The 14,081-nt window shown below is 40.3% G+C and overlaps 1 protein-coding gene across 5 annotated transcripts in view; it reads left to right on the top strand.

The window, feature by feature from the left end:
- The window catches only part of KYNU (kynureninase), a 58,466-nt gene that overhangs the window by 16,667 nt on the left and 27,718 nt on the right, over positions 1–14,081 (top strand). For all 5 annotated transcript variants that reach the window (XM_063161575.1, XM_063161574.1, XM_063161576.1 and 2 more), the window contains 5 exons: positions 636–718; positions 6,309–6,370; positions 7,701–7,772; positions 9,303–9,377; positions 10,698–10,844. In XM_063161575.1, the coding sequence (XP_063017645.1) occupies positions 636–718; positions 6,309–6,370; positions 7,701–7,772; positions 9,303–9,377; positions 10,698–10,844 (439 nt within the window). The remainder of the gene's footprint in view (positions 1–635; positions 719–6,308; positions 6,371–7,700; positions 7,773–9,302; positions 9,378–10,697; positions 10,845–14,081) is intronic.

Raw genomic sequence — 14,081 nt, 5'->3', positions numbered from 1 at the left:
GTCAACCCAAAACCACTGAGACCTAGTGCAGTTTTTCAGGGAGAAGAGAAGCAATAAGAATTAGCAAGCAGCTCTGTTGATGCAGGGAAGCACCTGCCCCTGCATGAAGAACCCTCTGGTTTGTGCAGAAGAGTGAGCTCAGACAGGAGATGCAGTAGGATGGAAATTGTTTCTGACAGAAAGACTCAAATACTGCCTTGCTCCCAGACAGGAATCTATCATCCTCTGCACCATCTAATACCCAGCCAGAAGTGCAGGTTGGGGAAGTCTGTGGGATGAGCTCTGCCTGGCTTAGCAGGTGCCATCCCATACTGGCATTCCCTGTTCCAGCTTTCCTGTCCCCAGAGTTTTCCAGAGCCCATGTAGCCAGGGGGCTTGTGAAAAAAACATCATCTTCACTGATGAATTTCTAGAGGAATTTTGTGGGCCAAAATAAATAATTTTCAAGCAACTGAAATCCTGTCATAAGCCAATAAATTGCCTTTGCTCTGAGGTTTAAGGGTATGAGAAAAGTGTTGTGCTCAGTTTAGGCAACTCCCATCCTCCAAATGCGGAGTGTCCAAATCAGATATGATTCTTAGGACTGATCCAAATAGAATACCACATATTTTCATCATTTTTCCATTCCTTTTCAGAGGTGTCCATGGCCATTTCAATGGCAAGCGCCCGTGGGCTTTGGCAGACGAGTGCCTCCTGGACATGATGGCTGAGCTGGTTGGTAGGTGTGACATGCAGGGCAAAACCTTTCTCCAGGAATAAAAACAAATCTAGTTTCTTTTAAGGCTCAAAAACTTGAAACTTTGTAGACAGAATTTAGTTCTTTTTATTCTTATGTTTGAAAGCAGGTTTTCTTGTGCATGGGCTAATATTTAATTTTAAGGCTGTGAGTGTTTTAGGGGATGAATGTGTGTGATGTGCATATCAGGAAGCTAATTGTAGCAAAGGTTTTTTTGAAGCATCATAAACCACTTAGACTAACACGTGAAGCCCTTTTAAAGGGCACTTGGTATTGCAGAGTCTCAGTCACTCTTCCAGAAGTAAAATGATGAACTTTCCCCTTTGATAACTTATTTCTATCTAGACATTTTCTGGTTTTCCTCTTTTCCCTGCCACTAAATCCAGACTCATCTTTGAGAGCTGCTTATGGCAATGGAGCAGATAGTTGGGACAGGACCTGCTATTGATGAGTTCCCATGACCCTGCTGTCCCCCTTGAGGAGCTGCAGTGCTGCAGGACTTGGGCAGGAAGTGCCTCTGGTTATTCCAGAGTTTGAGGAGCCCTGGAGACTCCTCCTGGTGAATGTGCCATGAAAGCAGTCAGCTGCGTGGGAATGCAAATCTCCTCTATCCCTTCTTACCCCATGTAGTTGCTGAAATAATCTTTCACTGGGATTTGCTTCAGAGTTGTCTCTAAAGGGGGAAGAGAAATTATCTTGGCAAGGTCTTTTCCTCCCCAACCCTTCCAGCTGTTGTCATGTCGCAGACATCTTTTATCTAGGTTAGTGGGTTTTGGGGAGATCTGGCTCATATTTCAATGAAGGTGTCGAAGGCAACTCTCAGTAGTGACTATCAGAACTGAATTATCAGGCATTCATTTGTGCCATCACTAAGGAAAAATATTGCCCTTATGTTGACCTGCTGCATTCTAGATATTGTATCGTAATTTCTCCTCCAACTGCAGACAAGTGTTCAATGAGAAAATTATGGGCTTTCTCCTTCAAGAAAAGCAAATAGGATTGGAACAATTGGGAGCAGAGACATTAAAGAATGTTTCATGACAAGTTTATTTATAAACTTATAAATAAAATCCCTCTCTGAATTCTTTATGAAGTTTCCAAATAGCTAAAATAGTGGGTGTTATTATTGGAGCAGAACAAATGCAATAAATTATTGTTGTAGTTGGTCTATCCATGATGTAAACTCTGAGATAACATAAATATGAGTGTGGTTACACTGGGCATCACTGAGCTATGTAGAAAAATCCCATCTGCAGAATGAAATAAAAATCTCAAAATGCAGATTGGAGGTTCTGATTTTGTAAGTTGCTATTGCTGTACCTGGTGCTGCTCAGGGGGTTAAGAAGTTACTTCTCTTGCTTTCATTACATTCAAGGGCAAGCTCAGCACCCTCATCTGTTCAGCATCATAGGACATAAAAATGTGGAAATATAAAGGGAGTGGAGGGTGTTGAAATGCTGAACACAGCAGATTTAGGGGTTTCTCCAGTATGACCCATCTCCCTTGGCCAGTGAATATTCTTGTTCTGGCAGGGTACAACTAGGAAGATGCGGAAAGGTGCCTTGGAATTTTCAGCTGGAAGCCTTGAATTTAACTAAGCAGGCAGATAAGAATTTCTCTCTCTCTCTTATATCATATTCCCAGGGACCCCAATTAGTAATTCAAGGTATGACCACTGATGTTCTTCACATAACCAGGAGAGAGAGACAGCCAGGATTCCCCAAAGGACAGCTGGAAGCTTCTGAGCTATCATCTTTCTCTGCATCACCTCTGTGGCTGTTTGCCTGTGCTTTGTTTGCAGAATGTGGAGCCCTGACCTGCTGCCACTGCCCCTGCCAGGTCCCCCTGGCCTCAGCTGTGGGTTAAGAGTCACTGCAGAAAGCAGAGAACGAGGCTGGGACCCTTTTACCCTCATCCATCTGTCTTGTAGAGGCTGCCAACTAAGTCTCTATTTTAATATTAATTTGACTGCAAGATGCACTGTAGGTGTAACGAGATGGAAATGAGAGCTTCGCTTAAATTTCATCTAATTGCTCATCCATCTCCTTACTCTTCTTTTATTTACCAAGTTCCATGTGACACCAGTGCTTTTACATCCCCATGCCTTAACCACAACGAGTTTATTATCATCTTCTTCATGGTAAACAAATATTCTAAAATTTTCAATTAAAAGTTATGACTGAAGTCACCCTACCACGGACCTAATATTTTGTTTTTCAAATTATTTCCTGTGAAGTGCTTCCTGTTGTCTTTCTCAAAGATAAAAAGCATGGTTTGGATTCTGTTCTCCAGAATTTTTGGGGCTTTGTTTGATTAAATTGTAAAGTGTGGTCTAGGTTCACATCTGGCCCTTACATTTGTGTGCAGGGTTTTGTTTAGAAAATATCCTCATGGCCCTTTTTCAGGACACAGGTGAGTCATTCTTAGAATGCAGATGAATTAGTATTTCCCTAATAATGGATGTATGATAGAAAATTCCAACTTTTAAAATTGTAGGCAATGGTGAAGAGGCTAAAAGGATAAATGGAGGGGAAAAAAACTATGTTAAAATGTTTTCAATGTAGTATTCCACAGATTAATGAAGTGATTTAGGTTAGAAGGGATCTTAAAGTTCCAGCCCTCCCAATTTATGCTTAAGTACTGTTTCCCAATAACGAATAATATTGATTATGTACGAGTACATAGCTGAATGAATTCTGAATTTACTTTCTTATTGACTTGAATGTAAGAACAATAACAGAATTTTACTGTGTTTTTTATTCAGTATTGAATGTGCTTTGGAGGAGGAGGAGGAGGAGGAAGAACTGTCACTTTTCACCCTAAGCAGTAGCAACTAAAACTTATTCAGGAATGGACCAAGGACTGTAAAACACCTTTGTCTGGTTAATGGTTTATAGTGCACTTGCTTATTAAAGGCAGTCACATTTTCTTGTTCAATGAAAGTTACAGTAGTAAATACGTTGTGAAATGAAGAGTCAAGGTCAGTGGAGGCCAAAGCTTTTTTCCTGTGCTCACACCAAGTGGCAGGAGGCAGTGAAGGCAATCTCTGCCTCTCCTACCAGACTTTATTAAAACATTACAACCTTGGCAGGATCACCTTCTGATGGAACAAGATTAACTGTGTGGCTGCTGCTCCACGATGGGCTCGGGCAGGTCTCTGTTGAGGGAAGACTGAACGCTGAGCAGATTTGGAGTGACTTTGAGTGATAAGGATTATTTGAAATAACCAAAATGTTTTCAAAATTGGGGCTCTTAGCCTTTTTCCAATCATTTTACAAAATGCTTTTTACTTACCCCAGCGAGGATCAGACTTCCCTGGCAGTCAGAGAGGAGAAGGATGGCAGTGTCTGCCTAACGCAATCGTAATTGTCTCTGAAGTTGTACTTTGCAAACGCTGCTTCCTTTTATTAAAGAGGAGATTTATCATGCAGAACATACAGGTTTTAGCCTGTCCTGGAGATATGGTATAAAGTTAGGAAATAAGGAAGGCAAACATAATTTTGTCTCCCGTGTGCTGGGTCTTTGAATATTGTAATAGGTTAATTGGATCATGGAAAGGTTGTTTTCTGAAATGCAGTGCAGGTTATAAAGGATAACAGTTTTCCAATGACATGGATGAGGTTTGTTTTGTGGGCATGAAATTCAATAATGGAAGGCTTTTAATAAATATATAATTTACGGAAGACCAAGACTTACATGACAAATGTAGTGTCATATTTAATTTGGGATGCTAACATGCAGCTAAAAGTGATCTTACAGATTAACCATTTGTTTTATACAGAATCAGTACAGCAGGCAGAGGTTTCCTTGTGAAGAATTTGCTGTGAAAGCCACAGATTTCACAGAAGGAGCAGAGGGACAAATAAGAACAATACCATTTCTTGATCCTGTCCCTTTTTTCAGCCTCAAGAGTTCCATAGAAATATTAAGACTGCAAATAATACTGTTTTGAGCTGCAATCACTCTCTAGCTGTCTCCTGGATCTGCAATAGAACAACCCCAAGGTGACCTCTTCCAGCAGCAAGAAGCCTTAAGATGCAATGCTATCAGAGGGAAGAAAAGAAAGCAAAGGAGAGGAGTTTAAGTGAAGAAAAAAGTTTATTTATCCCTATGAAGAAAGTCCTTTATATATTTATTCCCACAAACTTGATGATGTTCCTGGTGTCTGAAGGAGGAGGGAGCTTATTCATTTTTGTGTGGCTCATCCCCTGGAGTGATCGTTCCCAGTCACTGACACCTGTTTTCCTAATCCTTCTGTCCAAAACCTGGAGATTTCAACAAGTGGAAATGTCCTTGAACACCTCAATGAGAATGGAGCTTGGCTTTTCCTGGGCTGGCAGAAGCTGAGGCCTGCTTGGGAGGAATGTATGAATTAATTATAATTGTAGATTTCCATGTTCTTTGGCTCTATTTGCCTGTATTGAGTTGAACCCATGGTTATATCTTTTTTTTTACACTGACAAAGCAATCACATTGTGAATTTAAATTGTTTAGGATATGGTGGCAGCGTAAGGCAGGGACAGGAGAAATTCAGGGTTCAGCTTTCTTTTTCTTGTGGCTCCCTTCACCCTTTTACATCCCCAAATCAGCTTTTCCTTCCTCTTTATTGATTCCAAAAGTGGCTGTTGCCCTCCCTGCCTGCTCACATTTCCCTTCATCCCTCCCTCTCTCCACATTTGGTGATTCTGTGGCTGAGTGAGGATCAGGACAAGGTGCATGAACACATCTCCCATCTGAGGAAGACTCTCAAAATATTGATTTGTCTCAAGAATGAATTTCTCCTTTCCAACAACAGACACCAAGCATACCAGAAGGAAACAGGAATTGATTTTCTCCATATCTTGGTGCTGCCCAACACACAATTCCCCTTCCTACCTAAAACCTTTCACCAGGGCTTGACAAATGGTGGAGAATTTGTTACTAAATACTTGCTAACAACAATTAGTTGTTACTAATTAGCTCTGCCTGTGATTAGCTGTAGTCCAAAGGCATCTGTTATTATCCTCATTGGAGCAATGTGAGTATGGCTTCTTGTGAAGCTTATACATTAGTAATGTTCTGTTATATCCAATAGGTCAATTTTGCTCATTTCATTTTTTAATTAGGGATGAGATTTATCTCGACATTACAGTAACCACTTACAACAGATGATTATCTCAATATGTTTTCTCACTTGTATTACATATGAACTTCTGACAAAAATAAGTCTTCAAGTCTTGCTTTACATACAGTCTTTGTGACCTCACTTGTCTGAGGTATTCAGGATAATAAATCCACTGGTGGTTTGCTGGGAAATGGAAAGATTTAGTTGGGTTTTTTTTAGTTTTCTGTGTCTGACCTGAAAAAATAAATATTTTCCTGCCAGTGCAGCATAGAGTCAGACAAGAAATCTTTTTATTTCACTCTGATGACACCTCAAACATTTGTTTCCTTTCCAGGCTTTGGAGAGACATTGACTGAATTCATGCTTTTGCTTTCTCACTACCGTTCTCTGCTCTCTGTTCTATTTCTCTGAAATTTTAAAGAAAAACTCCAACCATTTTTCAAGCGTTTTATCTTTTTAATTTTTCAGGGGCCAAAAGACAAGAAATAGCCTTAATGAATGGGCTGACTGTTAACTTGCACCTTCTGATGGTATGTCTTCATGATGAATATTTGATCTTGTGTTGACAAGTATTTTTCTCCTTTCTTTGTGTGTGTATAAGCAAAGTGTTTTCTGAGGACCTCACAGAGACAGCACTGGGTGACAGATTAAGTTTTTAAGCCTTGGGAGTTGTATCTTGAATAATGTATGTGCAAGACCCGGCCTGACTCAATACTAAGCAGGAAAGCTGGACAAAGAAATATTTTCAAGGACTCTGGAGGGGAAGTTTCAGCTGTTCTCATGTGTGTTGTATGTCAGTTGCCAGAGGAAATCTTATTATTTAAGCAACATTTACAAGTAGCTTCTCAAATTTCAATTCCACGCCAAATTTCAAAGTTAAGGAAACAGGAGCTCAACAAGCTTGTGAGCAAGACAAAGCTGTAATATCAGTCAAGGTTAAAATGCAGCTGCATACAAGAGATGGCACTTAGAATTATGTTATTTTATAAGTGCCTAAAATGTGCATTTTTGACTTGCATGGCATAGCGACCATAAATGTGTCTTATTCATGCTCAGGTGTCCCCGTGGCTGCATAGAGCCTGTCTCTGCTTCTCCAATATTTCCAAAGATTTGGTTCCAAAGATTTGGTTTGAGTGTAGATGTGAAGCTTGCTTTGTGTGGTTCTCACAACAAGGTTTATCACTTGGATCTGCTCCTCTGGACCTTTTAAAATTAATGAACATGGAGCAGGGTGGGGCTCGGTACAGGAGGCTTCTCTGCCCCAAATTAAATGTGAATTTTTGGAGTACACAGACCATGCAGAGGGTTGTGTAACCCAAGGTAAATTGAGCAGGAGGTCTTGCAAGTCTTCATTTTCCTCCTGGCACAGTGGCCAGCCCAGCTTGCCAGGACCTGAGAAGAAAAGATCACCCACCTGCAGGTGCTGAGATCAGGTCTTTGGTCAGCCTTGTTTTGGAGTAAGGGATGATTCCATAACTCAAGTTTACATCAAGAGATGTAAATCTAATTCTTTTTCACTGCCTGCTACTCTTCAGCTGCTGCTTTTGATTGCTGGATGGAGCTGGGTGAAATCCCAGCTTGCCTGGCTGCAGTCAAAGCATTGCCATTGATTCCTGTAAGTGCAAGTTTTCACTGCTGGGTTTTGGTGGCTTTGTTATGGATATGTGAAATACAGTACTATAACACTTTCCTACTTTGATAAATGTTATATGGACAAAGAAATATTTGTAATTTCTGGGGGATTCTCTGTAGGTCTGCATGACAGTAAAGCAGTCTTTATTAAGTTATATGCTGGGAGCATCTTTCTCATCTCTGCTTAGATAAATTTCAATATTTCTTTCTTTTTTTTCCCCTTAACAGCTATCTTTCTTTAAGCCTACTCCAAGACGCTATAAAATTCTTCTAGAAGCAAGAGCCTTTCCATCTGACCATGTAAGAAATTAATATTTCACCATATTTGTATTATTAATCATATTTTTCCAAAGAATATCAGTAGTAGGATTTGAATATTTATTAGCTCATCTTGTCCAAGTAAGATTACAATAAAAAAATCTGTCAGAAACTTTTGAGCTCAGCATACTTTACAGATCGTAGCTTTATTCCTTTTGTTCAAATAAGAAGTGTTACATGAGGAATAGAATGAATGGGTGCATTGATTTATTAGTCTTTTTAAAGACATCTAGCAAACTACTGGCCTAAATCAACTAAAGTTGTAAATGTTTTATTAATTCTTGTTGCTGTTTTACGTTATGAAACCAAATCAATACAAACTCACAACATTAACACTTATATATCCCCAGACAGAGATGGAAATGTTTGTTCTTAGCACTTTAGATTACTAGTTCAAACATAATTTGTCTGCTATAAAATAAGAGACAATAGCCTGTGCATCAGAGCTTCGAGCAAATTAATCTTTGGGTTTGTGGGGCACTGCTACTTTATCATCAGCACCGTAAACTCCTGGAAATTGATAACAAATTTGATCTCTGAGGTGCAATAAAAGTGACTCGAGCTACTAACAGGTTTATTTGTAATGAAGATGCTGGCACAGATGTATACACCTCAAATTGCTTTTATTCTAAGTAATGTTCAGATTAATCCCACATTTGTTCCACATGCACTTGTACATTTACACTCCATCCTCTTAAATTTCTATGGCACTTCAGTAATAATTTCTGCAACTGTCATTGCTTCAGTTCCTGTCGTGAAATTTTAAACTCTTTTATACTGTTATTTGATGGTTGTAATTTGATCTCCAGGACCATTATTTATCAATAAAATTGGCAGATAGTTGGTTTTTTTTTTAAATAGCTTGAGAGTTTAAAGCTTTTATTTCCCTCCAGCTGTGCAGCAAATAGAAGAGGTGAGAATGTCACAGGGCAGGATGTCTGTGCTGGCCAAACCTCGTTTGTGTTGGCAGCAGGGCATGTGCTGGGTACCCAGGGCTCCTGGAGAAGGGGTGCTCAGTCCTCCTTGGCTGTTATCCCTGCAGGCTTGGCTTTTTGGCCTCTGATGAAGAGCATCCACCACACCACAGAACCATGGAATGGTGTAGGTTGGAAAGGGCTTCAAGATCATGTTCCCATCTCCCTGCCATGGGCAGGGATGCCACCACTGGATGGGTTGCTAAGGGCCCAATCTCCACCCTCATTCTGCTGCAAGGATTTATGCTGTGGGATTCAGGCTTAGACTTTGTCCTTGCAAAGGAATTAAGTTAATCCTAACGTGAATTAAATTCAGATCTTTTTTAATCCAAAGGAAATCTGTGAATTTCTCAGCACAGTTGGATTATGCTTTCAAGCATTACTTTTAGTGAAAGGCAAGGCATCTGAACAGCTTTCTGAAGTTCTGATGTGTTTGTCCTTTTTTTTTCCTTGTAGTTGTTTACCATGCATTTATTTATCACGTATTTGTAGTTGTTTATTCATGAGTTAATGCTTTCTGCATGGAATTCTCTTCCAGTATGCCATGGAGTCCCAGCTCCGACTGCACGGGCTGGATGTGGAGAGAAGCATGGTCCTGCTGCAGCCACGGCAGGTTGGTGAGGAGCCTGCCACTTCTGCTGGCTGCCACCAAGGGCAGAAACACCTTTCATGTGAATATTCTCAAATATTCTAGTGTAGAAGTTGCACTCTGTGCATTAAAATATGGTTAAACTTTATGAATCATAAACAGATGTGTTTCCATGCATATTTTTGACATTAGACCCCATTTTATAATTGCTGATTCAATAGTTAACTTTCCCAGAAGAACAACAAAAACAACAAAAAAGCCATTCTCTCTATTTTTCCTGTTTCTAAAAAAACTGGCAGAATCCTGAGTCACCTGCAAAATATGCTTTTGACTCATTGAGAATTCCCAGTGTCCTTTGAATGTCCTGAGGTAAGAGATTGCCATAGCACGAGCAGCACTGTGTCTGCATCAGCACGGGCTGAGGGAAAGGTCTGCTCCCAGTAATATGCAATTCAGATTAATTTGAAATGCTGCCTCGCTTCACTTCTGCAGCATTAAGAACTTTGTCACCCAACTATAAACCCAGGGTGACCTTTTGCTTCTGAAATCTGAGTCATCTTGTGAGTAAAGAGCCCACTCCTGAACGCTTGATAGATTTGCAGAGATTGTTGAGATAATAACAGTCCCTTGCAATTCAACCATCTTGCCCAAGCTTTTTTCAGTAACAAGTCTAATTTAATTCTAGGTTTTCACTGCCTAATTGATCCCTAGGTGGTGGTATGTTTTACAAGATCCCTTGCTAGGAAGACAGGAGGAGGATGGGGCAGTAATTTTCCTGTAAAGAATCAAAAATGAGGTTGATTTTTTTTTTTCTTGTGGTTGAAATTCTTCTATATTTAATGACCACAGGTTTGGGGATTTTTGTACTTTTGATGATGTGAGACATTGTTTTTGAAATATGAATATGGCAGGTTTATAATAGCTTCCTGTGGGATACCAAGTTTATCAGAAAAGTAAAGAGTGAAGCTGATAGACAACTTTCAAATCTTGTGGGTGTCACAAATTTTCAGATGCCACTTAAAAATCATTCAATATTCTGTCTGCACCAGGAATTTTTGACTGTAAATTAAAACTGTCAGAAATACTAAAGGGTATGAAGCATGATAGAGCATGAAGTGAATAGACATTTTATAACAAGCACCTCCAAGATTCACTTGCTAATGATTATTTTTTTGAGGTTACTTGCTCGTAGGCTACTTCACAGCACTACCTTCATATATCATTACCAAGACAAAGGTTTGCTTTTGATCTCCTTTCATGGGAAAATATAAATTATGAAATAAGGAATGGCAATGTCATTACTGCCAGAGTTGATGTAAAATGTGTCCCTTAATTTTGTTTTAGGGGGAGGAGACCTTGAGGACTGAAGATATCCTGTCTGTAATTGAGAAGGAAGGGGACTCTATTGCTGTCATTCTGTTCAGTGGGGTGCAGTACTACACAGGACAGCTGTTTGACATCCCTAGAATAACAAGGGCTGGCCAAAAAAAGGTAGGACTGCTCCAGATGTGTCCTTTTTATACTAATTTTAGATCAGTTTTCTCTGTGAAATCAGTTGTTCTGGGTTTCTTTTTTTGTTTGTTTGTTTTTATGCTTTTTGTTGTTGTTGTTTTTTTTTTTTTTTTTTTTTTTTTTTTTTTTTTTTTTTGTGGAACAAAACACAGAAATTTGTAGGTCTCTGGTAAAATGTAGAGCACTCTGTGCCCAGACCTTTGGGGACTGTGTGCTGCATGAAGAAATAGTCCTGTGGGAGCAATCTTTCAGGCAGATGAATGTTAAACTATTTGGAAAAGGTAATTCATGACTATTAACTTTGACATGGCTTTTCTTGAAGGGTAGAATACCATGAGCCTCAGTGAAGGAGGAGGAGGAGGCAATCACAGCTCTCACCTGTCTTTGAAAGTTAGTTTGTGTGAGATTTCTGAGCTTTTCCTGAACTTTTTCAACATGAGACTTTTATGATTTTCCTCCTTTCCTGTAGCTGTGTTATGGCAGATTTTGGCCCCCCTGAGCAGGGGGGTGAGATCCCCTTGGAGCCAGCAGTGCTCAGACTCCACTGATGAGTTTTCTGGAGACAGGCACAATGTGGAGCACATCAGCATCACAAGATGAGTGTATTTTAGTGATGACTCAGCCTTCAGAGCTTGCCGGCAGTGTGTTCTGTGGACACAGCTGTAAAACTCTTTAACCATCTCAATTGCCTTAGGAATACAGGAGAAATAATTTTTAATTAAGTCGTCTTATCAACAGGAGGTCACCAGACTTTCCATGCTGGCAGCCTTTTACTGGATGCAGCTTGTCTCATACAAGATTAAACCACTGAAGGGTAAACTTATTTGGTATCACTGGGTTTTTGGCAAACCAGCTAACTCTTTATATTTAATGGTTTAACTCTCTGGAGAGGTTCCTACCTCACAGGACACTATACATCTTGTGTAGCTGTAGGTTTGGCAGTGGAATTTTTTTCTGGCCGTCAGGGCGTAAGTTATGCTGATGGCAAGAGATGGAAAAGTCCCCCCTGGGAGAGCAGAGCAGGTGTGAGAGCTGGTGCAGGGCCTGTGGGATGTAAGAAGGGAATGTTCTCACAGAGCAGCACCTGGTGCTAAAACCCAGCGTTAGAAACAGCAAAAAACAAAACCAGCTTCTGACAGGGTGAATAGAAATGTGGGGAGTCAGCTGCAGGGGAAGTGGGTTTGGGCAGGAGCTCCAAAAGCAACACCCTCATGGTGCCTTCCTGCAGTGCCTGCCAGCACTTTGCTGACCACAAAAAAATCCCAATTCCACCGTGCTGGAATGCTAGAAAGGGAAGACAGGTTATTAACAGGATGGTGCCACCCACTGCTCTGCTCTCCCTCTCTCCTGGTGGCAGCAGAGCTGCCAACACCTACACGTCTCCAGTGCTGCTTCCCAGAAAGCCGCTCCGTGATGTGTCTGAAAGGTGTCTGAGAAAGAGAGAGAGAAATCTTCTTTCCTTCCTTCCATAAAGATGAACAACCTGGGAAAAAACCCACTGCTTTATCACCTCTCTGGACTGTGGGCTGCAGACTTGGATATGTGGAAGAGATGCAGTTTCACTGATAGCTCTAAACTGCCCCAAAGTGGTGTTCTGGGAGAGAGTAGTCGCTCACAGCTTATTACAGAGAGGGAAAATGGATTTGATGTTTATAAAATCTGAGGAGATAACCAGGACTTGGTGGAGAAAGATTGAAATTTCTGCAAGGCAGTGCAAATAATAATAATAATATTAACCCAGGTGTTAATAATAATAATAATATTAACCCCATGGGCTTGCACAGGGATGCACACAAAACCACCACACACTTTACCCAGAGACTGTATTATGTTCCTGAAGGGCAGAGCAATTTGTGACAGCAATTCAGCATTCCAGCAGGAACAGGTAGATGTCAGAGGCCTGTTTCCATTTGAATGCCTGTTAGAAGTGATATAATGTAGACATGAATCTCTTCTTCCACAGATTTTTCAAAAGAGAGAAAAAAAAACCCCATCAAATTGAATTTCTAGTGGTTCGAGTGTGCAGGATTGAGATCCAGGTAGATTAATGAAGTAAAATATCATTAGTATACTGAAAAAGCAAAATTAATTCAACCTGAAGAACTGTTTGAGTACCCTTAAGGCTTGAAAAGCATGAGCCAGCCGTGTTTTTATTTCCCTCCTGTCAGATACACTCAGCTCAGTGTCCTCACAGATTCTGCCCACAGGTTAAGTGATGTTTATATGTTTATACAACCCCTCCATGTAAGAAACTGTTACGCCACACTTCAACGTCTGTCTATGACAAATATTTACATGAGCAGCCACAAAACCGTTGATTCATGAAGGGTTTCTGTTGGTAAGAAGCATTTCTGCTCCCTGCTGCTTATCTTGGACACAAGGCTTCTGGTTATCAAAATGCCTGAAATGTGGGGTTTCAAAAGAATTGGCTCCTCTCCTCTTTTCCCCAGCCAGAGCTAGGGTTAGGAGCTGTGGTTGGGTAAGAGGAAAACAAAAACAACTGCTGAAGCAGAGTTATTACTGTCTATGTATCTATACATGGCTTTAATTGGACTTACCATATCTCCATCAAGAGCTTCTGGACCTGATGAATCCAGAATCTTCTAGTCAACATATTGTCACAGATAGGCTGAAAGTTCTTTTATAAGCAGATAAGACAGAAAAGTCACGTTTGTAGCAAAAATGTGAGGCACTCCCTCTCAGGGAGGAATGACCCTGCACTCCTGAACAGAAAATAGGTTGGGGAGAACTGACAAGCAAACGAGTCAGAAGGGGAAAATACAAGGTGAAAATGCTATTTGAGAAGAAGAGAGGGAAAAAAAAATCACTTGTCAGCCAGTATGTCAGAGAGAAAAGTCTTACACAGATGGTCTTAATAATTCTTTTAATGTACTGTTGAAATAAAGTCCCACAGTGTTGTGCCCTATCAGGGCTTGGCTGGAGATTTGAGCTGTGAGCTCTGGAGGCCTGGAAAATGTCCTATGATTCTTGAGGTCAATCATTTATGAATTAAGTTACTGATTTCCTTTTACATTTTTTAAGCCAATTTCCTAAGTTCTCTGCGTACATTAAGATTCCTCCCAGAGTGAAAGCTCTGCACATAGACGGCTTCATTAAGTCATTAAATATTAAATGAACTAAATTAAGCTTGAAAAATTACCTCAGGCTATTTTTCCATCTAAGGTCTCTCAGATAAATCGAAATTACTACGTATTG

Source organism: Melospiza melodia, chromosome 8 (genome assembly GCF_035770615.1).
Source record: "Melospiza melodia melodia isolate bMelMel2 chromosome 8, bMelMel2.pri, whole genome shotgun sequence".
NCBI lineage: Eukaryota > Metazoa > Chordata > Aves > Passeriformes > Passerellidae > Melospiza > Melospiza melodia.
The sequence above is the reverse complement of the archived record's forward strand: the minus strand, read 5'-3'. Positions and strand labels throughout refer to the sequence as shown.